At 42.2% G+C, this 25,278-nt stretch overlaps 1 protein-coding gene across 4 annotated transcripts; it reads right to left on the bottom strand.

Annotated features, from left to right (window-relative positions):
• Window positions 1-929: 929 nt before the first annotated feature.
• LOC134162810 (merlin-like) lies at window positions 930-25,049 on the bottom strand. 4 transcript variants are annotated; one of them, XM_062617048.1, is made up of 20 exons: window positions 25,005-25,049; window positions 24,491-24,597; window positions 21,403-21,651; window positions 19,877-19,994; window positions 17,867-17,992; window positions 17,380-17,502; window positions 13,507-13,590; window positions 12,668-12,736; window positions 12,365-12,447; window positions 11,020-11,095; window positions 10,437-10,574; window positions 8,634-8,708; window positions 7,785-7,898; window positions 7,222-7,344; window positions 6,444-6,661; window positions 5,474-5,576; window positions 4,634-4,761; window positions 3,914-4,064; window positions 3,020-3,229; window positions 930-2,049 (listed from the first exon to the last, which is right to left on the bottom strand). In XM_062617048.1, the coding sequence occupies exons 3-20, from the start codon at window positions 21,408-21,410 to the stop codon at window positions 2,014-2,016; spliced, it is 1,983 nt and encodes a 660-aa protein (XP_062473032.1). In that variant the 5' UTR covers window positions 21,411-21,651; window positions 24,491-24,597; window positions 25,005-25,049; the 3' UTR covers window positions 930-2,013. The 4 variants fall into 4 exon arrangements, with proteins under 4 accessions (XP_062473032.1, XP_062473033.1, XP_062473031.1 ...); XM_062617049.1 differs by lacking the exon at window positions 25,005-25,049 and having other exon boundaries at window positions 21,403-21,608; window positions 24,491-24,938; XM_062617047.1 differs by lacking the exon at window positions 25,005-25,049 and having other exon boundaries at window positions 24,491-24,938.
• Window positions 25,050-25,278: the final 229 nt, after the last annotated feature.

Here is a 25,278-nt window from a genome sequence, read left to right on the forward strand (position 1 = left end):
ATACCAGCTCTTTCAAACATGCATCCACGTATGCAGGAACATGGTGCACATGAGCAATGCACAGCAAGAAGGGCTGGGAGCCAGCAGGCTGAGAACAGCTTGTGCACATAGACTTAATTTTTAAGCTTACAGTGTGACCTTGTCCTTTCTTTCATTGTGGTATACTGGACCAAGTCCAAAGAAATAAATCGTCCTGCTTGTGGGGCAGTTCTCTTTCTCTGTGCCCAATGCCATGATGCAGCTCAGCTACAACAGCAAAAGAAAGCCCCAGCATATATGGCTGAACAAAGGTACAAGTTTAGTTACCTGTGGCAAGACACCCACACACACAAAAAGGAAACAGGAAAATAAGGACCAGGGAAATTCCAGCGCTCCTCCCCAACCCCAGATCTAAGAATGCCATGTTCAGAGTTGGTTTGTACTGGTTTTCTCTAGGACCATTTCCTATCTCATCACTTTCCAGATTCTGGCTAATGTTACCTACCCAACCCCGAGACCTTGACCGGATCTGCCTCTTCAGCCTGACACCTCTGACAGCTTCTCCACCTCACACACAAGGCTTTTCCCAGATGGATCTGAAGATGTATATGTAATAGCCAATAGTCTGCAAACATCTCGCATCAGACAGAGCTGTGAAGAGAATTAACACACATCACACCCCACCAGCCGAAGGCAGCAACTACTCCCAGGGCTGAGAAAATTGACAACAGGACACCACTGCAGTTGGCTGTTATGTGCATCCTGCCATGTAACTGTCACAACTGGCAGAGGTCTGAGAACAGAGCAGGCTACAGATACTATCCCCCACTGTGCTCTCAGTCTGTTGCAGATGTGTACATGGGAGATTTGTGTGTTTGTTCTTGGAACTTGCCTTGTTAATGCTGTTGCAATAGTGACACAACATTTACCTCAAAGCTCTTACTAGCAGGTGGAAATGGGAGCTTTTTATTGAATGTATTTTTTTAATCTTAGCTTTTAGAAAAAGATATTTAACAACATTACTATTCATTTTTACAACACATGCTCAACAGTGCTACTACTTCAGCTACAGCTGCTTACTGTCTGCTTCCCCAGGCTGAAGATTTATGGTGAAACAGACAGTTAAACACACACAAAACCAGAAAATGCAAGTAGGTTTTACTAATGAGGCAGACATTTTGCTGCGTGCACCTCTCCATCAGAGACAAGTCCAACTTTAGCAGACACCAAGAGCATCTTTTGTCTCTGTCTAATTTGCAAGCTGCATTACACAGAACTGGGGAAACAAGTTAATGTATGCAAAGTTTGCTGGAGCGGCAAAAGCAACAGCAAGTGCTTGATGGAGTCAGAAACCGTAGAGAGAAGAGAAGCTTTGCATTTCAAACAAAGGATTCCCCCAGGAATGAGAGGTATTTGAAGATGTCCACCTCTACATCTGGAACTGAAAGCTGAGATTTCTCACAGAGAAATGCAAATCAATTAAGCAAACCAAGAAGTGTTTGGGGAGCAAAAGAAAGGATTTGGCAGGCAGACACCAACATGCTGAGCAGCTCTGTGGGACTCCTGTCCCATGGACGTGACTGAAAACATAATTAGTCTATTGTGTAGGTAAACACCAAGCTCGTGGACAATTTTCTTCTCATCCCAAACATCTCCTGGCCACTTGCTGCCTAGCATCCTTTCTACATCAGTACCATACTGGGAAGTCAGGGCGCAAAAACACCTGGGGGAGGAAGGTTTACTGAAGTATAAAGTGTTTCTTCAAAGTGCATAAGTAGTAAACAACCCTCCTCTGGGTTTGTATGTTTACCATTGTACCCAAAGACTCCATGTTACACTGGCAGTTTCAGTGCTCCCAGCTTACATTACCTGCTTGGAAGCTGAATGGCACCTCTCTAGCTAAAGTACCGTGTCTCTTAAGCTGCTGCCTGTCAGCAGACAGAGCTGTGCAAGTGTCCTCATATAGGTGCAGTTTGCAGCAGCCAAAAAAGATGGCCACAATGCCCTACCAGTCTGGTAAGGAAATGAGAGGCTTCAAATGTAGATCACATCCGAGTCGTGCTGCTGAACCTACAGACAAATCAAATAGGAAGAATTAGTTCCATCTTGAACTCCTGCGTAAAACAAAGTAATTCCCTTTGGTCCTGTACTTGCTTTACCTCCAGCCCTGAAGTCTTTTGCAAGATGCCCTGCAATAACTTTTTCTTCTTTCTCAAAACCAAGCACCTCTGCTATTTGGATAGGTTAGGCTTAAAAAGTTGCTTGTAACTTGCATTAGAAAGAGCTGCTTCCTAATCTGTTGCTACATTCAGTTGCTCCTTCTAGTTCTAAGCACACAACCCTGAAGATTCAGGTCTTGAAGGTTATACACTAGAGCCTCTAAATAATCCTAAAACCCCTCAGTTTTGTTAATATAGAACAACAACAAAATACATCAAGCTTTCCTTATTGCCAACACCTTGCACAATTAGCTATTGCCAAGAGAAAGGTGACTTCCTTCCCACTGTTCAAGACTGCATGTCCTTACAGTTCTTTTCACTCATTAGTGCTTCAGTACTCTTTGACAGGGAACACATTCGAAGAGAACTGAACTTTTGGAAGTCTAGGCACTTACCGGTATCTTATTCCCTGTGCTTAAAAGAGGGATTACCTGGTTTAAGATACCAATAAACCTGATATACAGGCACAATATGTTTTAAACTCTCTGCACCTGGGAGTGTATTCTCATTTCCAAGCCTGGATGACACAAATAAAATTTAACACAGATCTTTGTACTATGGAGTAGGGCATTTCTGGTTCAGTTACCAACACAGCTTTGCATTCCAGCTTAGATCATGCAAAAAAACAGATGGCCTTAAGTTATCAACAGTCCCAAACGGTGCACACCAGTGCGGGGTCTCCAAACTCATTCAACAGCCATGCCTTGACACATCATTTCAGAGGCTGTGACAAAACAGGTCCCTAAAGCCAGGCATTATTGACCTCTCTGAACAATACACTTTCAGTGAGCATTTGGGAATTTACTTACAAAGCTGATTACCTTTATAATCTGTTTTCTAGTTCCTGTGCCCACACTGCTGGCAACCAAGGAATTGGCTTGGAAAGAGGACTTTTCCACTGGCACCGTGTGCTGAATTTTGTTGGTACAAGGCCAGCTGCTTGTAGTATTTAACAAGTAAGCAGGGAAAGGTCTTCGAAGATTTATATCCAATGAATCTCCAGTTTCAAAGGTTTTCATCCACAATGGGGTCTTTAAAAGAGCACATGGAAATTTAATACCCTCTCTATCTCAACTCTTATAAAGCCCAAAAGAACATCAGATACAGAGACAGAAAATAAAGGCCATCTTCCCTCATCATTTTTCCAAGCCTCCATTCTCTCCCTAAAACCACTGACTTGGAGCCATTTTGCTACATGTGGAACAATCTGGAAAGACAAATCCAGCCCTATTCTTGCACTGGCTCACGAAGAGGCTGGAATGTTTATATAAATAACAAGAAACTTCCAACAGAAATCTGGGTTTAGTTCCTCACTGCCTTGAGAAAAAAAAACCACACACCAAGACTCATGACTTTCAGCAACCACAAAGCACGTGAATGAGAATGTGATGCAAACGATGAGGAAAGACATCTAAATGTGTTATTCAGTTACAACAATTTAGGCTGCTCCAAGACCTTAAGCCCTTACTGTGATTGCATAATCTGTAAAATAAGGTATTTCTTGCTTATGGTACTGGTATCCTGCCCAGGAAAAACTTCTTGGATGTTTTGACATGAAATTTTCCTTGTCTTTGTTCACACTTCTACTACTTTACTATCAAGGGTACTACAGCATGTGCCTTGAACTGAAACACAGCAATTATATTTGGCACACACATACTATTCTCTTTAATGGCTCATGCTGAAAAGGTGGCAGGTATTTGGGGTATACATACATTTCCTAAGGAGCGATCCAATGATCCCAGGACTTCATTCCAGTGAGAGTAAAGCCCAGACTGTTTTTCTTCTAGTTTCAAAGCATGAATTTCAGATTTCAGTTCTTTCAGTCGATCTTCAAACTTTCTGCTCTTTTCTAAGTAGTCTAGCCTGCAGTCCACATGTTAGAGACAAAAAGCTTATTGGCATGACATAGCTCAAGAACTGGTGTGTGCGGAAGGAGGACAGAGGAAGGTCTTAGTTACATTTTGGGGCTTTGAGAGGCAGCCCCCTGAACCAGGGAGAAGGGGGTTCACTTCCACCCTTCAGCATTCACACACTTACTTTTTATCAAGCATGTCCTTCCAGACCAAAAGAGGGAAAACCTCTCCGCGTATGAGATCAAAGCAATACCATATTTTAACACTAGAGGGAAACTTTTGTCCTCTAACGTGCTGTCAAACGAGCAAAGTTTGCCCCTGACATAAAGTTCTCCAAGCCAGAAGGGTTCTGGACTTAGGGCTTGATGCCACCAGAACACTCTTTGTCTGTGTAAACAGCTAGTCTTACACAGACATGATCCACACCAGCCCAGTGAAAGGCTCCAGACGTATGTGCAAGTAGGAGGCCATCCTGAAACATTAAAAGGGTGAACTGTGATTCCCAGATACTATATTTTTCCTTTCTGTACTTTCCATGATGAGCATACTCCTTTATTTACACCATAAGCATAATGATACCTTTCTCTCTCTATCTCAAAGGATAGTCTCTTGAGGTCAATGTCCTTCAAATCCAGCTTTATGGATCCTTTGTCAAAGTTGGCATCTCTGGTGTCAACTGGCGAGTATTGTGGGTACTTGACCATGTGCTGAAAGAGGTGACACAATCACTGTCAATGAAATCTGATTGTTCAATTTGGGGTTTATCTCCCCAGTTTCTGCAAAAACGCCATGCTGAGCTACTCCATAAGTTACCTATAGATTCTGAGACACACGGATGCTCCTGCAGCCCTTCCCCTCTACCTGAGTGGCCCCAGATGAACTGCTGAAGTCCATAACACACAGATACAAGGGCTGAGAAGTATCCTGACTGCAGTGTTCTTATGTATTTCAGCAGACAATGGAAACCCATTCTCAGCAACACTGGAGCAGAGGAGGGAGTTGGGGCACACAGCTGCCTTCTTGCTGGTGACAGTTTCATCTGCTTTGCCTAAAGACACTCATGAGCTATGTCCATGCCAGGACCACACAGCTGGCTCAGAACAACAACCTCCACAAGGTATTGCCCAACTGAGATGGCACAAAGTCAATACTGGGTATGAATGAAGGCAAGACAATCTCTGCTCCCCGAGTCCCAACAGCAGTCCTGCATCTAACTTTTGTCTTGCCTTTCTTCTCATCCTGACTCACTGCCCTGAACAAATACAATTTCCATCCTAGCTACACTGTGTTTAAGCACCACTTGGTCCTTTAGGTCTTTGTCCCCCAGCTGGATGCAGACATGCCACTACTCAGCTTGATGGGGGCTATAAAAATGTAATCTCTGAAGATGAAGTGGTACCCAATAGAGCAGGAACTTACAGGATAATTAAGCCTGGTTATGTCTAAGAGTTTCTGCTTTGCTTTCCGTTCAGCCTCTCTGGCTTCATGCAGATCTTGTTTCAGATGCTCTGCTTCCTTGGCTCTGTAAAACAAATACCCTGTCATGAATGGTTGATGATTTCCAGTATAAAGCAAGATATGGATTTCAGAGCTAGGCACCTCACTAGCTTCCAGAGAACAAGATCCATTATTGTGAGTTATTCCTTTACCCAAACATACTTGCAGTGGGTTGCTCAGATGGAGAACTAAGTGGACACAGCAGGATTGCTTTCAAAGACAATCCTGCTCAAACTGGCTGAAGGAACATGTTTTTCCTACTCCTAATTTCCATGGGCTCAGTTATGACCTGCTGATACAGATGCTCCAGGGTGTCAGAAATCCTTCCCAAGGTGGGGAGAGGTGCAACATAATCTGCTCTTTATTTTGGCAAACTTTTTGGCAGTATCCTAAAAACAAGCAGAAGGCCCTTAATAGCAAGTTAAACATCCTCTGTCAACAGGAGTCTGCTCTGAATCATCAGGCATTATATGGAACACACAAACTCCAAGTGGTTTATGTTCCACAGGAACTTACCTGATTTACAGTTCTCAGAGATCTTAAAAGGATATAAGAGACCACCACTTGGTACTAATAAATGAGAACAGCCTCCTAACTCACAGAGTATACAGACTGGTAAAGGTAGATAGCTAGGTAGCCAGTGCTCTTTTGATAACACTCCACAGCAAATGCATCTGCATTCTGGATCTGTAATACTAAACATCTCTAAAGCTTTGTATCTGATCCTCTGGAAGCTTCTCAACCTGCACCACAACCACCCTGTACCAGGTGAAACAAATAAGATGCAGGAAGGCTTAGTCACTCTTCCTCCAAGGCTTAGCTGAGAAAAGCAGCACATTCTCCACCCAAGCATCCCTGTACAACCACACAACCTCACTCAAGCAAACCTAACCTCCGGTCAGACTCCTTCACCAGCTTCACTGCTATCAGCTCTGCCTCCCGCATCTTTTGCTCCATCAGGCGTTTCTCCTCCTTGGTTTTCAGAGCTGTGATCTCCAGCCTCTGTCGCTCTTGCTCAGCTTCTGCAGCATTCTGGGCCAGCAATTTTGCCTCTTCTTCTGCAATCTGAGCTTTCTCAGCCAGCAACTCTGCTGCCTCCTGGGATCGGAGCTAAGAAGAAACCGTTTTTCTTAGTCACCCTGTCTAGCATCTACAAAACCAGCCCTGAAACAGTCAGAAGAGGATATCTTTTCCCAAAAGATCAAGTGATAAAAATATTATTCCTTAAAACTATAGTAAACATAACTACAGGGTCTGGTGTTCCTCCTCCCATCCAGAATTGCCTCACTTCCTTCCTGCTGCTCACCTCTACAAAGCAAGGAGCTGGACAAAGACATCAACCAAAAACTGAAGTTGGCCCCTTCAGTTGCCAGTACACCATGCCCCTTTCTCCCAGTTTCAGCTCCAAGGTTGCTTCCTTTCTTCCCTCTTTGCATGAAGAAAGCACTCTGAACCAAATACAGGGAGCAAATGGCTCCTAGCAAATGGAGATTATGGCAGATCAAGACTTCCCAGGAATTCCAGCATGCCTTCTCCACCAGCGGTCAGAAACTCTCCAGCCTTGTCTGAGCCATAATTCCTGGTGTCTCACAGGAACCATAAGGAAAAAAAGCTCCTAAACCAAGAAAGGCTGTCAAGCATGAGAATATTCAGACTAATGTGCTACTCACCAGGGCCTCATTGGCCTGCCTGGCTTCATCTTCCAGCTGGAAAAGACGCCTTTCCAGCTCTTCTTTGGCTCGCTCAGCTTCTTCTCGGAGCTGCTTCTCCCTGGCCAGCCTTTGATTCTCCATCTGGAAATAGAATGAGCAATACCACATTTGTGGGTTCGCAGCAGAATCTCATCTTGGCCCAAGGCAGCACAGCAAATGAATCTAATGAAGAAGGGGTTGCTCTCTACCTGGTGGACTGATACTCACCAGAGATGCAGTGCTGAAGCTGCTTGCACTTTGCAGCACTGAACTCCTTTAACAAGTAATACTGGTTATTTCAGACCTCTGGAAGAGCACCTGGATCAATCTGTTACATACCCCACATCTTTGCGATCACCAATTCGGTTTCACAAACATCACTTACATCCTCAGATGCTGTATACACACCAGAGCTGTTCCCACATCCAATCCTGCTGCACTTTCTAACCTCCCACACACATTGATGCAGTGCATGGACAGAAAGGGCACCAGCTGGAAAAATAATCAGTATTTTCAACAATAGAGGAGGAGAAAGAACCTACCTTTTTCCTAGCTTTTTCTTCCCTGGCTTGTGCTTTCATTTGCTGGATCTCTATTGAGTCCACTTTTCTTCTCCTCATAAACAGATCATGGTTTCCAATGCACAACTGCAAAATCTGAATATGAAAAGCAAAGCAAATGTGATTTTGATGTACTTGTGCCCCAGCCAGAGATATGAAGAGCCCCAAATTGGCCTCACAGGACAGAAACTCCCTATTCTGACTTCAGCCCTAGTACTGGCAGTTGCTTCCCTTCAAAGCAAATCAGCACGCAGGGCAGGCATACCCACGTACATAACAGCTCAGAAAAGTTCATAATAGGAGGAAGAGTTCCTTCTGTCCTTCTTCCATTTCCTGAATAAGAACAGGCAATAGATCTAGGCCATAAGTACAAAAGATGTAGCTGTGGGAACAGTCACCTGCAATGGGCCCTCCACAAGCTCACTGAGAAGTGCCCCAGCCCCTGTGGTTGTGTTAGGAAGCAATCAGTGCTGATGCCAGCTGATTAGGTCCCTTCTTTGTTGCAGCAAAGGAGAAGCAGCAGCTGATTAAGAACCTACAGCAGACAGATAAGCAGATGCTAGAGTGGCTTTGCACCTTTCCATATGCTACACCCTGTGCTTACAGTATCTGGATTTCCTTTTGTGATTTGGACCTTCTTCCACATCTTGCTTTCCACCCATCATCTCTCCTTCCCAGAGAAGACAAATGTATGCACCCTGACTTCCTGGACAAAACAATCCTCAGGAAAAAAATGCTGAAGCTCAATAGATTTTACAAACACTATTTCTTACTCAGATATCAGTCAGTATTACCAGACTCAGTTTTAAAGAAGGAAAGCAGGACACTTACCAATTTGTTTACTTTGAGTTGAGAGGAAAAGAACTTGAAGACTTCTGCTTTTTTGTCAAGAGGTTTAATAGTTAACTATACAGGCAAAAGAGAAAAAGAAAACACAGTGAGGAGGAGGAAAAACAAAGCTGAAACTATTAATACTAAAGCAAACTTTAGGCCATCTCCACTTCTCTCCAGGGAAGCAGTGATTTATGGCACAAGTGTGGAGAGAGTGATGCAGAAATGTTTTTGCTCAAAAGAATCAGAACCTGGGCTGCTGCTACCCAGGTTCCTTATCTCTTCACACAGCTGGCTATGTTAGAAGATACAGCCTCCCACAGACCCACCCTGGTGCCAGTTTGGATGGTGGTTTTCATAATAAACCCACCTGCACACTTGCACTCTATACTGAGAACATTGGAACAAGCACAGGTTATCAGGAAAACAGAATACATTTAAACCCCAGAAGCAGTCATACACTTAAAAGGGAGAAACCAAACATCTCTGAATAGCAATCACTGCAGGTGTAAACAAATGTATCAAGGCCTGAAGGATGACTTCTTCTGACCATAACAGTCCTGGAGCTCCTGCTTCCTCACATTTCAGTCCTATCTCCCAAGCTGTTTCCAGAGGACATGAAGAGCTTTCATGCTGCCAGGTCAGCACACAGTTTCACTGATAGATGTGCACAGTTTGGCTGCATAACAAATACAGCTCTATACTTTAAGATCCTGTTTGCCGTGACTCATGGGTTAGCTAGCACTACAGTTTATTCCTACAATTCATTTACAATGCAATGTATAATTTCAGACCAGCTGAGTCACCAAGATCATAATGTCCTACAGCTTGTTTCACCTCGTAGGTAACAACTGGTTGAATATGTTGCCTGGTGAGGAACAGGCTGTGAATGTGTCACTGAGTATAGTGGAGCTTTGATATAGGGCTGTGCAACTTCCCAGCAGTAGGGAGCTAAAGCAGTTCATTTAAAGACCAGAGGGGAAGTTTAATGTCAGGTATGGATCAAACTTTTTGGAGACAGAACTCCTGCCTGATTTAATGTGTGCACGTCTAACTCCAGACAGCAAACCTCATCCTCACTGTTTTTCGAAAGGCCTGCAGAAAATGGAACAGGCTGTGCTGTCCTTAGGCTGATGAATTCCAGTACCAGTGTAGTTTTCCTGGCTTTGTTTTTCTGATTATAGCCTTCCATGTAGCCACATGATTTGCAATGAGCCTAAATTTCACCCGCTCCCCACAGTACTTCCTACAAGTAAAAGATAAACTCTGAAATGACAGTGGAATTGCAATGGTAGGGTTGTGCTGACGACCGAAATCATTCACTGACAATCTGACAGAATTCAGGCAGGAAAACATGTGGATCTCCCTGCATGTCTCCTCTTGCCACTGTGCTTCAAAAACCTCATCTACAAGGACAGCTTCTGCATGTGAAAATGGCATTAAGTTTTAACAGATCATCTCATTCCTGCTGAGATAACTGAGGAAGGTGGCATTCATAACATCTATCTTTTTTTAGACAGCAACACACTTGTTTTCAAAGGACAAGCAGCAGGGAGGGAACCAGAACAGAGGGCTCTGCAAGTTTGGAAAGCTCAGAGCAGCCTCTGTCTCCTGGGGGAGCAGAGGATACACACAGCACATCAGAAAGGCAGGTCTGTTATTTCTAGTGTTGTAACAAAGCTCCCCAGGCTTTCCCCCTTCTCTCCCAGTTTCTTTAAACAGAGACAGCTTTCAGCCTGTTCCAAGAATCCCAGTCCACACCCATGCCCATATAAAAAGAATAATATATCAAAGCCATCATACCTCTTTCTCACTATAGGAAATGTTTCTGATAGCACTCCACTCAAACGACTTATTTGGAGAGAACCTGTTATTAATGCTGTAGATATGAATACCTTTGGCATCAACTCCAAGTAAGAGATCTGTGTGGTTTTTATTTTGCTAAAAAAAGCAACAGATACCAGTAAATGCCATTTACAGTGACATTAAACAACCACACACAAGAACCACACTCTAATACACTGATATTTATCAGGATTTTTAGGAAATTATGTTTCCACAGACTATTGTGAATAATGTCACTGCTAGCTAATAAACCCAGTCTTCCAGGTTGCCTAAAGCAGCTCAAACTTTTAGTCTGCTTCTCCTTCTTCCCCTTTACATACCCAGAGCTACCCAAGACCTCTGTCAGACTGTAAAACATTAACTGGTTTATTCACCTCCTCACTTAGCAGGCAAGTCAACCAAGCCAGGACAATCAGTAGACAACCCACTATCACCACAGAAAACCAGAAGTCAGAATCCCAGATCCAAACTCACTGGAGGGTTTTCACAGGACAGTACCATCATCTACAGCAATCGAAAACTGCTAAAATAAAGCACTTACAGCAATTGGGAAATAATTGACCCCATACATTTCCAAGTCTTGGGCAATTTTCAGGTAGTTCATCTCAGCTTCATCCCTAGCGAATAAGGTCATGGTTATACTTGGAGATTCCTTTCCAACCTTCCTCTCCTAGCTGACTCTACGTTTCCCATTTAGAAAAGAAGAGCCAATCTGCTCCTTTGTACTTTCTTTAGTTTTCCCATTTTACTTTCAATAATAGAAAAAAGGATAATAAAATGAGCATCGCTAAGGAATACAGTCAAGCTGTACCCATTTTGAATATATATATATGGTGTAATCTTTATTAAAATGCAAGTCCAGTCTTATCCTCATGTTAATGTTGCCACTCCATCATTATTATATCTTGGAAACCTACCCTACCATTGTTTTCCATGACGTGAGGGTATTTCTTTCAGGAAATAGAGTTCATTGAGAAATGAGTCTTGAACAAACTCTAAACAGAGCTTTGGGCAGAGGCCAAAGAAGGGTGAGAATCTCTCCACCCACCGTTCTTCTCCCTTTGAGGTGAGGCATCAGTAAGTCTTGAGGAAAATATTCAATGAAAACAGTGCTAAGAAGTATCTAGAACAGCCAAAGAGAAACTGAATCGAAATGCTAGGAAAGGCTGTCTCTGGGAGCCAGCAGTTCCTACTTCTTGTTTAATTGAATTTCCAGACATGCTGAATGTCTCAAAGTAGCTGTATGTCCACACGGAGTAGCACTAAAACTCAGTCCTGGAACTATGATGCTGTGTCTTTACTGTTTTGATTCCCTGCTAAGTACACTTCCAACTTTTGAGCCACAGTTTTCACAAGGTATAAAATATATCAGATTCATTCTTTTTATCCTAGGGGAAGACTGGTGTGATAAGGCTCCAGAAAGGCAGCTGCTGCATAGGACAGACACACCAGCAACTCCAAGCAGCTAATGGCCTTAAATGAAACTCTTAGGGCTAATTGCAAATTCAACACAACTCGGACCTTCTGCAGGAACTTCCCTCTGCTGGCATACATGGACTCTGATGAGACAGGACTCTTGGTTTCGGTATGTTAGGTCATGAAGCTCTGCAAGAGCCCTCAGCTTCTCTGTTCACTTCAAAGCAAACCCAGTTTACAAGCATCTGGAGCCCTACACAAGACACTTTTTACACCAGATGATGTAAAGATGCTTTTTACCCCAGAATGGTGCGTGTTTTCATCCTTAGTTATAAATTAACCTATTAATATCACAGCTTTGAAACCACAATGCCTTTGCTCATTCTACAAAAGCCAAACTTCACTGAAGACAGCAAGTAACCAGTTACTGAAATGCATGGGATTTACAAAGAGTGAAATAATTTCAGTACCTGGCGATACCCCTGTGCTCAGCATACCAAGCAGTAATCTTTTCTTCCCACATCTCTGCTGTCAGCTGATACTGCCTGAGGACCTACAGAGAAAAGGAGGAGTTTGGTTTCCTTTGAAGATACATATACGTGTGGGGCCTCTCCCAAGCAACATGAATGCAGCAATGCAGTTCACAGCGTGGTCATTTTACCAAGCTCGGGGCAGATGCAAACAGTTTCTAATGCTCTGGTTAATTCCACAGCAATAGCTGTGTTGCAAAGAGTAGACTTAAAGATTTGGCTTTATAAAGAATAAAGACTTACCCTTTTGGGTAAAAGCTCATCATGGGCTAGAAAGCCTGGCTCATGAAAATTTGGGTCATAGTCACCATACTGTCCCAAGAAAAGAAAACATACTTTAGTTTGTTAGATTGAGAATGCTGAAGAACTTGTCACTTGCACAGTTTAATGCAATTGCTTGAGACAAATTATGATTTATTTCTTTTGTAGACAGGGTAACACCTAATAAACAGGTCCATGGAAGTTCCTTCCAATCTTTGTGTTGTGCATGTGGCTCCATGCATAGGTGGTCTGTAACCTTAGACTTCAGCCTTAGACTGCTGCTCTTGGTAACTGCAGATACGAAGGAATCTTCCATGACTTCATACCCTCCTCTGAACTACAGGCTACGTTCAGGAGCGTAAGTTCCCCTACTCATTCTTATAGCTACTCTACATAGATTGGGATGCTAAGAACTTGTGTTCACCTCCTGCCACTGTGCAAGTTTGGCTCTCGGTGGCACGAAGTGAGCTATGTACTGAGAGATCCTAAATCCTTCTATATTGAGCTCTGATGTCAGTACCTGCTGTATCCATGGAGAGCTTTTAAATCAACAGGAAATAATTCTAGCTGAGAGAAAGATTACTTCACACCATTAGGTCCAAAGAAATCCCTTAAGTTGCAAAAGCATAGTATATATTAGCAAAATCCTTGTAGTGGCATCTAATGCTTATTTTTCTAGCTGAGCCTGTGCCTCCCAGGATGACCAACTTCTTTAACAGCAAATTTTAGCACTGTTGTGTTTTACACACCACCATGTAAATGTGCTGATTAAAAAAGGACAAAAAAAATCTATTTTAAAAAGAGCACTTCTATGCACAAACCTTGGCCTGAACAGCATAAGAAGCCAGCAAAACTGTTGCTTCCGGAGAACAATAGATTTCCTCATCCAGTATTTGCTTCTTAACCTGAATCAAGAGAAAAAGGGAGCAAGTTAAAGAAGCTCAAAGCTGGAACTTAATGTGAGGCTTGAAATGAAACTAGACATGCCCAGACTATAACTTGGCAAACATCACCATTATAAATTAATAACAGTAACAAAATGGCATTCACAAACACAGGAAGCTTTTACTTAGTATTGCATTTAATGGGGAAAAAAAAAAAAATCCCACCTTTTGAAAAAGAATGGATTATAAAATTGTTAATTATTATTAATTTAAGTCATTTCAACAATTCTTTCTCTTCCTGCTTTGAAAAAGTTACCTGTACCACATGTAAAACATCAGCTTCTAGACTGGAAGGGACCATCTAGTCAAAGCAGGTCCAACTAGACCAGATTATCCAGGGCCATCCACCTGACTAATGCTGCCAAGGCCAGAGACATACTGAAAACCATAATCATAGAAAAGTTTGGGTTGGAGGGGCCTTAAGATCATCAGTTCCAACCCACCTGCCATGGACAGGGACACCTCACCCTAGACCATGGCACCCAAGGCTCTGTCCAACCTGGCCTTGAACACTGCCAGGGATGGAGCATTTACCACTTCTCTGGGCAACCTGTTGCAGTGCCTCAGCATCGTCATAGTAAAGAGCTTTTACTTATGTCCAACCTGAATTTCCCCTGTTTAAGTTTAAACCCATTCCCCCTTGTCATATCACTACAGTTTTCAGTATGTCATATGTTCTCAAGCTTTTCAGATTGAGAGAATAAAGGAGACCCCACAACAGACCAGTTACAGTGGCCTAAGCACAACAAAAACATACGGGCTTAAAACCAAAAGCCCAGTATAAATGGTGGAGTCTATTAACATTCATTTCATTTTAATACACCATGGTGCTACCACGATCAGAGGTGTAATAGCTTGGAAGATCCTGCTTGATTTTAAATCAGCTGTGTAATTTTTACTTGAAAACCTAGAGGGGAAGGAGAAATTAATCTTCACAAATCCTCCTCTCAGGTGTGATGTATTCAGCCTACTAACAAGCACAAGACTAGGAAATTCTGCATAATGCACAGTCTTAAACATTTCCAAGAAGAAAAATCACTTGCGATAGCACGGAGCTCTCTTTATAAATGCACTTTGGCACTGTAGGTATTGTGAACCGAAATGAACCATCAAGAAAGCTTTTCTTTTAAATGTAGTCTCTTGTGAGCACAGTATATGAACCTGAGTAATAGTACAGGGAAAATTCTTTGTAAGCTGTTAAAATGGAAAGAATGAAAAGATTGAAACAAGTTTTCTTCCAAATTGGAAAGCTCCAACTTTCATACTCCATGGTGCAAATCATACATTTGAGAATTCAGAACAACTTCAGATAAATCAGTTCTTACAAGGGCATTTTGTTACGCTTCTTTATGAAGAAGCAAATTACCTGATGTAGAGACAGACAATGTTTAGCTTTAGTCATTTACATTTATTCACACCTTTTTGCAAAAAGCTGTTATGGCACATTAATTTGTAAAGGTCTGAATAGTCAGGAAGAGCCGAAATGTGGAGGCATCCAGATGTCTGTACATGTTTTTCCTATTAGCATCCAGGTGTGATCTGAAGTTCTTATAGTCAGGAAACGCTGCAAGTTCAAATTTGTTTCGGTCTTGTTTTTCTCCTTTGGAATGAGAGGAATTTGCTAATTGCATATCTGCTAGTCAAGGCAGGTTTGAGGAGAAGAAAGTGAACAAAATCAGGATTAAAAGGCTAGGAAAAGAGTTCTGCCCCTCATTCTTTTCCAAAATTAGCTTTAGAAGCAAACTGCCAAGTGGTTAAGGGCTCTGGATGAAGTTCTAGATAGTATAGAACAACAGCATTTTCCCATTACTTCATTAACACATCCTCCTCAGGGAAGAAGTGTGTTTACTGTGTTTATTTACACATGCAAACTGATTTTACACTCCATCTACTTGCACAAGCACATACTGCTGAAAGCTATCAGAATAAAGCAACAAACCAGGAGGCTGTAACTGGCAGAGGGACCACAGCAACTCAGCAGAGAAGCTGGATGTCACAGACATGGGAACAAACAGCTAACCAAGAGGTGACCATCCAAAACTCAATGCCTGGTTATCTATTGCTACAGATACAGCCTCTTTCTGCAGCTATAGAGCCACAGCATGGCTTTTTGTCATTGATGCATCTTAATTCTGATAACAAAGCACCACACACCAAGAATTTGCTCCTTCATCTGTTTTTTAAATGGAGATCCCTAACAATTTCTGGCACAAAAGAAAACAAGTGGCAAATAAAAAAGCTGCCTCTGCAAAGCTACTACCATCAGTGCATGTGTGGGGTTAATTACTGGTTTTACTGGCTTTCATCTTGTGCGAATTTGTAAGAACCACCACAGCCTATAGACCAAGCTGTGTTCACACAGCAGCAGCTCTGCTCTTGAGGACAGCACGGTTGTCATGCAGCTCCTCAGTAGATGCCCCTATGGCAGAGCTGAAATGGGTTATCTGTAATGAGGATTTCTCAGAGCTAGGGATTTATCTTGCTAGCATGGGTAGCATGCATCCAATTCAATGGGGTAGGAAGGACAACTCAAACTGGCTAATGTCACTGACAACAACTAAGTGTGTGCAAGTCTGGATGTTCAGAATACCAACCCTATACCAAGGGAAGAGCATTTCTCATCCACGGGCTATCAGACAATATGATGTTGCCTCCATACTTTGTCTTGCAAAGGATCACACACTATGGTCAGTCTTCTGGTTTGAGTCCTAGCTGTGTGTGCTGCTTCACTCCTTTTGAAACTTGCTACATGAACAAACCTGCATTTCAGAATGGCTATCAAATTCTATGCTCTTTTTTCCCCCCAGTCCTAAATGAAAGTTGGAGGACAGGTGAGGAGTTCTTGTTTTCTAGTGATTGTGCCTTCTACAGTCATACACAAGATCTCCCAGTAATCCCCTGGGCTATTTTTAGGAACTGGCAAGTTTTATTTTCAGGGATAGGCTGTAGTCACAGGTCTTGCTCTATCTGCAGCTGATACAGGTGAAAAAGTTTCTCACGCCCAACTGCTTACCACCATTCCTTCCCCCTGCTCCACCTTCACATCTGCCACCACGACTGCTTGTGTAGGCACTCCCCCACACTGTGTACATTTAATAACAGGTCTCTTCTAATCCTGCTCATTTTGAAAGAACTAAGTTAGGGAATGGTTTCATGAGAGGTTACACCAGCAGGGCTAAGGCAACAATGACAGGGAGCTGTTGAGACTCTCTTCATCCAATTTAGCTGCAGCCAGAGCAGACCAGGTGACACAGTCTTCAAGATAACTTCTGGAGCTGATAAAAATGATGGCTTCATCCTTTCCCAGCACTGACCAGTTAGTGCAGAAGCCACACAGCTCTTCAGAGCCAACCTTGCATGGTTTTTCTTTTTAAATATATACTACAGGAGCAAAACAAGTCTGGAATGTCCATCTGGGGAATTATCACCCAAAAAGCAACGTGTAAAAGTCATTTTACATGAAACTACAGGTTTCAGCAATTTAACTCCCATTCCTAGTACAAACAGTAAGAGAAGCCATCAAGAGAACAAAAACCTGAAGAAGGCAAGCAACATTCAGCTTTACCAGGACACAAAAGCACAGCAGTCAGGAGAGATGTTTGTATTCATAAAAACAAGATCTTTACAGAGACACTGATACCGCTGAAGCCAGCAAAATCATTGAGACTAAAGCTGCCAACAAGACCAAAGACCGTACAAAAGCATTGGGGTAAATACAGAAGGAATTCATGGTTAAAAATTGTTTCTGACCTGAAGGAAGAACAAATGCTGGGTAATTTCCTGTAATAGTTCCTCTTCTACCTTCTCTGGGTAGAATTTAGCCAAAAAATGAAAGCTAATGGGATCTTCCTTAGGGATTTCTTGATCTAAAACCTGTTTACAGATAAAATAAAATCAGCAGCAAAAATAGTACATAAGTGCCTCAAAATAATATTCCAGGGGAAAATCAGAAAGCAGACAATAACCCACTCAATGCAACCTTTACATATTTTAGAAGAGAGGGCAATGCTGAGCTTTAATCTACTAGCAATCAGAACATCTAATGGTGATTGCTCTGTGATCCTTCAGGTCACATATAACAAAAGCAATCAGACCAGAACAAACTTCACTCTTAAAATAATGATACCATCTAAAATGGAGCTTTCGTGTAATACATTCCCCTTCAGCTCCTGTGCTTAAATAAGTAAATCTTTTTATAAGAAAGAAAACTGCCACGTTGATATTTTGTTTCCTATACCTTTTTGTCCATCTTTAACCAGGTGCACATTCCTTTTATTGTGTACTGCAAGCCAAAGAACCAAGTCTCCCTTAAACCAAGTGCTCGGCACACCAGGTCAAACAAGTCCTTTCCCTTCCACTTCATCTAAAAGAGAAAAGAAAATTCAGAAAAACAGGTATGTCTTGAATTTCCTTCATTTTAGCCAGGCCAAATAGGCTACCATTTGCCTTTCTCCTATGAACTCTTATTTGACCTTTAGCTTTTCAATGAAATATGCCTACTGCTGTCTACAAAGGTGCAATAGCTACCACGCTCCACCTCTCCTCTTCCTCTCCTCCACAGAAACATTCATAGAGCAGCTAGTCCTTTAACCACAGCATCAAGGACTTTCCGAGCATGGGGAATGACAATTGTACTACTGATGTCCTAGGACATGGCAAGGCTTCATTAGTATTTGTAAAATCTCATTCAATAGTTTATACAAATTGGAGAGACTGAGAGGCGGCCAGGGGAAATCAAAGGAGTGTCAGGGCACAGGGAAGAAATGCCAAACAGTGAAAGCAAATCCACCTTTCACATACCTTAGTTATTTCTGTGGCATCAAGCCAAGCCTTTATGCTACTCTGATTTAAATGAACAGAAGTCTCTCTTCTAGAGTAATTTAGTAGCCAGGCTCCACCCAGATCAAACTTTCTTGAAGGCTCCAGAATTCACACACATATGAGGCCTCATTTTTGCACTGAGGAGGCTGCACATCTGTTTCTTCTATTTGGCTACACGTTAAAAAGATGATTTTGTCTATTTGCTTTGGTGCACCATGAAAACTGGGGGGGGGGGGGGGGATTTTTAGGTAATATCTGAATGGAAAGCAGGAAATCATCCCAGAAGAACAATACTTGGGGAGAAGGGAGAGATAGCAAAGGAAGGAATACATTAAGCTGGATTTGTTAACAAGAACTTTGATCTCTAAATCAAGTTTTCCAAATCCTTTATTTTCACTGATCTAGAATACTTGCAGGGAGAGCTGTAGGTCACAGCAGTGAGCTGCTTGTGAGTAATCTGTTCTGTCTCTGAGGGACATAGTAAATGAAAATACTGAATGCCCCACAAGACACTCAAGTGTCTTACTAGAATTGCCAGTCCCATTGGACCTCAGTTTTCTAAATCCTCTTCTCCCAGTAACTGTGTGTCTTCTTGCTTTTGCTGGATGATTAGGAATTAATCAGGCACAGTTCTGTCTCCTCAACAGCGCAGCCCAATTCATTTAGCAATTCCTCACTTGCTGCATTTATTTTCTTCCGTATTTTCCTGCAGTCATGGTTTGTCTATCCAATCTACTAGAGTGCCATAACTACCAGAAGAAAAGCTAGCTTTTTCATTTGATCATTTTTGCCGTCTGCCCAGAGATACAAAACAGCCATAGTAGTTAAATAAACTGGAATTTACAAATGGGAAATTTGAAGAGAACACCCCATATCAGCTGAGCACAAAAGTACCATTTTATAACTTACTTTACAAGCAACATCTTAGGTTCAGCTCTGACCAGAGTTCTCTGTCAAAGCTGCTCAAGGATGCTGTGAATGCTCCATCCCTGGCAGTGTTCAAGGCCACGCTGGACGGAGTCTTGGGTGACACGGTTTAATGTGAGGTGTCCCTGTCCATGGCAAGGGGGTTGGAACTGGGTGATCTTAATGTCCTTTCCAACCCAAACCATTCTATGATTCAAAGTATATACACAAAGTATATACACAAACAAGTCCTGCATCATGTGCTGGAACGCTTATGAAGAAAGCAGGCTTACTGCTAACTTAGCAGTGTCACAGTCAAATGAATTTCATGGAACAGCTTTAAATCCTGACCAGTGCTGTTTAAAAGAATGCATCTCAGCCTGAGTAATCCATTGCTTCTAAAAATAACAGATCAGTTTTAAGGCCATCCATGAACTGATAACCTGAACATTTCAAATGTATGTCTTGCTCATACAAAGGTCAGTTTCCATCTTTCTGGCATACTGCTGAGGACTCTTACCTCACAGCTGAACTCCATTTCAGCATCCACTGTTACAACTTTGACTTTAAAAGTCTTTGGTTGTTTCTTCTTCAGGCCTCGGATGGACATATTTTTTAGTTTATGAGGACAGCCACACCTGAAATCAAACATGCATTACCTTTAGGGCTGGAAATCCAGTAACATTTTCTTGGCTAGATTCCACAGCAGGACAAATCCAAACTTGCAGAATAAAGTCACCTCTAAATATGCATTTAAAATTCAGTTTGATCTTTAAATTTAGTTTGCACCTGAAAATAAATTGCTCCAAAATGTCATTCCAGTCTTTCCTCAGACCCTGGCAAACACTGGGTTCCTACAGTACTAGAAAGAACATCATTCAGACCTCATATTGCAAGATCCAGGGGCTTGCCTCTCATTACGGCTGAAGACATCTAGGGAACCTTCAGTCCAGTCCTCATGCTCCATACAAGCACCCCTATCCATGCAATTCAGCAGTCTCTTACAACAAGACTCTGCAATGGATACAATACTTGGCTTTTGAATAATGCCAACAGAAATATGACATTCCTCATCCCTTTTAGGTATCTAAGCACAATTTCCTTTCTCAAAGGTCTGTGTGGCATGTACCAGCGGAAGCTCCACTTGTAAAACAGTAAAGTGCTACATCACACAGCAAAACCTTATGATGCCAAACCCAATTCAGTCCTTTTCCATTAGTTATGGCACCTTGAGCCACTAACCTACTGAGTTTCTTTACAACATGAGATCTTCACTCCCCGACATGATACAAATGCCAAGAATAACTGCAGTGACATTAAGCTGAATTTACCATGTTCTCTTGGGCATACTAACTCATTGTGACAAAAGTTAATTTTCCCAGTGGGCTTCTAGTGAAATGAATTTAATTTTGCAGAAGCCTACAGAATATGCCTTCACAAATCTAATATTCTAAGAGCTACTGACTGCATGCCATCAAGAAAACTGATATGTGCTATTTCCACAAGCCACAAGGGTTTTGTGGATACCATTCAAACCAAATGTTAAAAGCTGAGGTTAAATGACAGTGACAATCTGCACTATGCAGGTCTCAGGTGTTTATTTCTGAGCACATGAAATCAGCCTGCAAAGTTTTCTTCTTTTTACTTTATAAAAAGAACAGCTCAGACTTGCACAACCCAGTTAATATCTGTGAACTATATAGGTCAAGAGGAGGCTGAGGCATTCTTGGTTTCCTACAATGTAAGACTATTACACTGTGGCAGACTTCCAGTCTCTCCTTAAGGAATTCCAAAATAAAGTTCTAGCTTAAACTGAAAGGTTCCATTTATCTGAACCTGCCAGGATTTTATACATTATCTTGTCCCCTTCTTTGCTTCTGCTGATCTCAAAACTGGATTGCAAATGTACCGATTATTTTGAGGTTACCCTTGTATGTGCCCCTCAACCAGGAATTTGAAGTAGCTAAACAGGAGGTAAAAGGTATATGGAAGTTTTTCTTTTCAAATTGTAGGGAATCTGAGGCAGAGAACAGATGAGTCAGTTACCAAATCATATGGACATCCGCAGTAGAGTTCAGAACAAGTACTGGAGACAACTCAGAGTAGGGAAGAAAGGCTCAGGTGGAAATCCATCTTCCTGACACCACTGAGACCAGTTGAGGAGTCCTCTCCCTCCAGTCAGCTGTGGTAAAGCTTCTGCTGAAGTCTTGTCCAGCTGTGGGGCAACACACTTGGGAAAGATAATGGGTGAACTGGAGAAAATCCAAAGGAGAGGTCCAAGGGCTACAAAATAATCTGTGGTAAAATGAAAGTCGTGGTTAGTAGAGAGCAAAGGGACAGGCGTGATAAAACACATCTGCTCTTCCTGGCCACAATGGTTAGAACAAGGAATAATAGGCTTAATTAAGTTGCAGACAGGTTGAGGGAAATTCACTAATAACAGTATGATGATGCTGGGAAAGCGTAGGATGGAATTTCTATCTTTCTGAACTTCTATCCAAACAGTGTGACAGTATCTGCTCCCCACCTCAAGACGCAGGCAACCACATGCCCCTAAAGCACTCTCCCCAACTTCAAGTGTTCTCAATTAAGGGAAAAGGAGTATTTAAAACCCAGAAAATTACCATGGTAGAATGGTGTGATGTGGCCACAGTAATATTAACAAGGAGAGCATCACGTGAAGGCACCCAAAAGCAGTAATTATTCCAGTAATGTCGTTTGATCTCTGATCTGCAAGCTGCAGCACAGCTACCAGGAAAAATCCATGTTAACCTGTAACATTCCAAAGGTCTTTCCTGACCAGTTTTCCTCAAAACCTGGGATTTACTGTCAATAATTGTACCACTGGATACAGCAGTTGAAGCACGAGAACTACCAACTGGAAACAACTCCTTCTATGAGTTCTAGAAGAAACACTAATGGATGATGACAAAGAAGAAAAAAGCTTCACAATTCATTATTAAGATGTAATTTGAAACAGGATTTAAACAGGAACTTGGGTTTAGGGCCAGTACAGAACATTCTCAAAGAGTTTCATATGGAAAATGCTGAACCGATAAAATTGAACTGCAAAAGAATGTACTCATTTTCTCAAAACATGACAAAAATACTGGAGCCCTTCACTTTGCCTTTGAAGTACTTCCTTTTTCTTCTATAACCTGGTTGAAATGACAATATAATTTGTTCAACATTTCCAATAGCTTTTTTTTTTCCTTTCCAGAATTTTTATTCCATGGAAAAGTACATTCTGACTCACAGTGAAAAGACATTTTTGAATATCAAATTTTCCCAAGAAATGTAAACTGCATTTTAATCAATAGCACTGGTAAAGAAACAGAAAATGTTTTCACACTGAATAGCTTAAATGAGTGTCAGATACTGTCAACATAAGCAAAAGCACTTAAAAGTCAAGTTTTTTAGGAAAAAAACTTTTTCCTAAGTTTCTTCCTAAGATTCCAAGTAAGAGGAGTCTTGCCGAATAAGACAATCTGGGTATGCAATCTTTTGTTAAAGTGCAAAAGCAATCTACCCTCTAGATCCCTGCTAATAACAACACTTAACTGTGAATCATGTGCAACGTGTTTTCAAGATAGAGTTTCTGTCACTGAGCTCCAAGTGATTTATTTCTGCAGTTGCCTCAGGGACCTAAGCTCAAGACCCAGAAGCAGTGAAATGCGATAGATCAGAGTGTGCCATAACCTTACCAAGTAACACATTAATCCAAAATAAGGTGGGATGATAAAAAGATTCCTGTCCAGCCAGAATCTGGGAACAGTTCAGAAGCTGTGAACATCCACAGCTTCTCCTGCACCTCATGAAAACCAGCAGAAAGATGATAAAAGCTTTGCTTGATGAGGGGAACAGAAGTGCAGTGCTGAGGAATATAATTTGCAGGAGCTAAACAGTCCTGACTCTGCCTTTTAGGGTGTTCATATCAAGATGAAAGAGCTGCCATCCACCAGCTCTGACTCGATTACAGTCTTCTTCAGTCTTGACGATGACAAACTAATGCCTGAGCAAAACATGGGGGTGCAAGGGAAACTGGGAACAGCAGGCAATAGCTGGAAGAACTGGCAAGGCGACTCTTGCAAGGACTGATGCTTATCTATCACAGCACTAGATGGGCAGTGGTATTACATCACTGTGCTGCATTCTATCAATATGGGCAATAACCCACACATCAGCTGCCACTTCCAGTATTAAAATGACAAAGAAGGAAAAAAATAAACCAGCACATGCACACACACAGGCCAAGCTCAGTGAATTCACCAGAATTCAGTACATTAGAGACAGGTAAATACACCAGTGAGCAAGCTGCAATTAACCTTCCCAAGAGTAAAAGTACTATTTACTTTCAGTTTAACATTCCCAAGGATGCTTTCCAGGGCTCTCTATAGGGTATAAACATTTCCCTTCACATGGCACTTACTGTCAGGGACAGCAGTGAGCTATTACCATCCAATCACACTTGGGTCAGCCACACTGTTCCCACACCAACAGAAAAGCCAACCACGCTTTTTAAGGTGAGACCTCCCTAGTCTCAGCTGCAGACGTGTTAGGAATTAATAGCAATTGTGAAACCCCTCTCTTACCCCTCCAAAAGCAGTCTGCCCTTAAAGACCAGTACTGCACAGGGGCAGCAACTGTACCAGCTGCTAGCAAAGTCCTTACACAAGCTAGAAATACAAAAAACCCCTTTGGAGTGCAGCATGGTTTAGAGAAACAAGGTTTGAGAAGTGTTTTAAGAGGCACCAACAGAAGATGCTTGAAGCCTCAACTGCAAAAGCACATTAACACAGCTCCTACTACAGTTTGGAAGTCTCCTGTCATCGCTGAGGTGTTTACTGCTCCTCTTCATCCCAAATTCCCCTGACTCACTCTCCCAGCTCCTGAATTTTTATACTTAAGCTCAGAAATTAATGCAAGCCATTTGAATGCAGACAATACAGGAAAGCTCTGTGGGCTTTTTACCATTGTTGACTCACACTTCTGCCTGCGCTCCCTGCCCTGCCCAAGTAGCAATTTAAGCAAAGAATTTGCTGCTTTAAAATGGGTCAACGACATAAAGGTTTTTCCTTAGTTCCCAATCTACAAAAGAAGTTATCTGAAGTCACCAGCTGGAATCAGAACTTACCTCACAGATCATTTTCAGAAAGCAGATAAGGAAAAATCAGTTCTTTTGAATCCAAATGTCCATCTTTTCCAGCAGGCATCAGTATCCAGCCCTCACAAGTTCTGCCACTGAAAATAAAACCCAGGAATAACTTTTATACTTGATCCCCTTTCCTTTGTTTCCTATGAACTGCAGCATGTTAGCGCCCTCTGAAAAATCAAAGGATTGCTTTCCCAGGTGATATGAAAGGCTCTTAACCATTTCCTGCCTGGGCCAGCAAGACTCCTCCCAACTTCTCGCCACTGCAATTCACCCAGTCAGGCACTAAAATAAGAGAAACCCACGAGTCTTGCCTTGGAGAGCTGCAAGAACTGATAATGAGCTTCCAAATAACTCCTTTGAGCGTATCTGAACAAAGGATTTCAGCAGTGTCTCCCCCCATACAAAGCACAGCCTGGCCGCACCATACCCAGCCACCTTAAAAAGGGAAGGAAGCCGCACAGTGCTGTCCTGCGAAGTAAACACGCTTCCCTACCTGCCCTCTTCTATAGTGAGTGCTGATGGGACAGTACCACCCAAGGAGCCTGAAAAGTGAGGGGCGAAGGTACTTGCCCGAAGGGATGGTCGTAGCCTGAAGTCACAGGAAGAGAAACCACCAGCCCCATGAGCTGCCAGGGCACATTACCTCAAATGCAACAGCAGAGCAAAGACCTTTTCTTTGCCATTATTTAGTTTGTAAGGTGGGGGGGTGTTCCCTTATTTAGTGATTTTTTGGTGGGTTTTTCCCCCCTTCCATTTTTAGATACAGA

Source organism: Pezoporus occidentalis, unplaced genomic scaffold (assembly GCF_034315485.1).
Source record: "Pezoporus occidentalis ecotype Australia unplaced genomic scaffold, CSIRO_AGI_Poc_V1 ctg192, whole genome shotgun sequence".
Taxonomy (NCBI): Eukaryota; Metazoa; Chordata; class Aves; order Psittaciformes; family Psittacidae; genus Pezoporus; species Pezoporus occidentalis.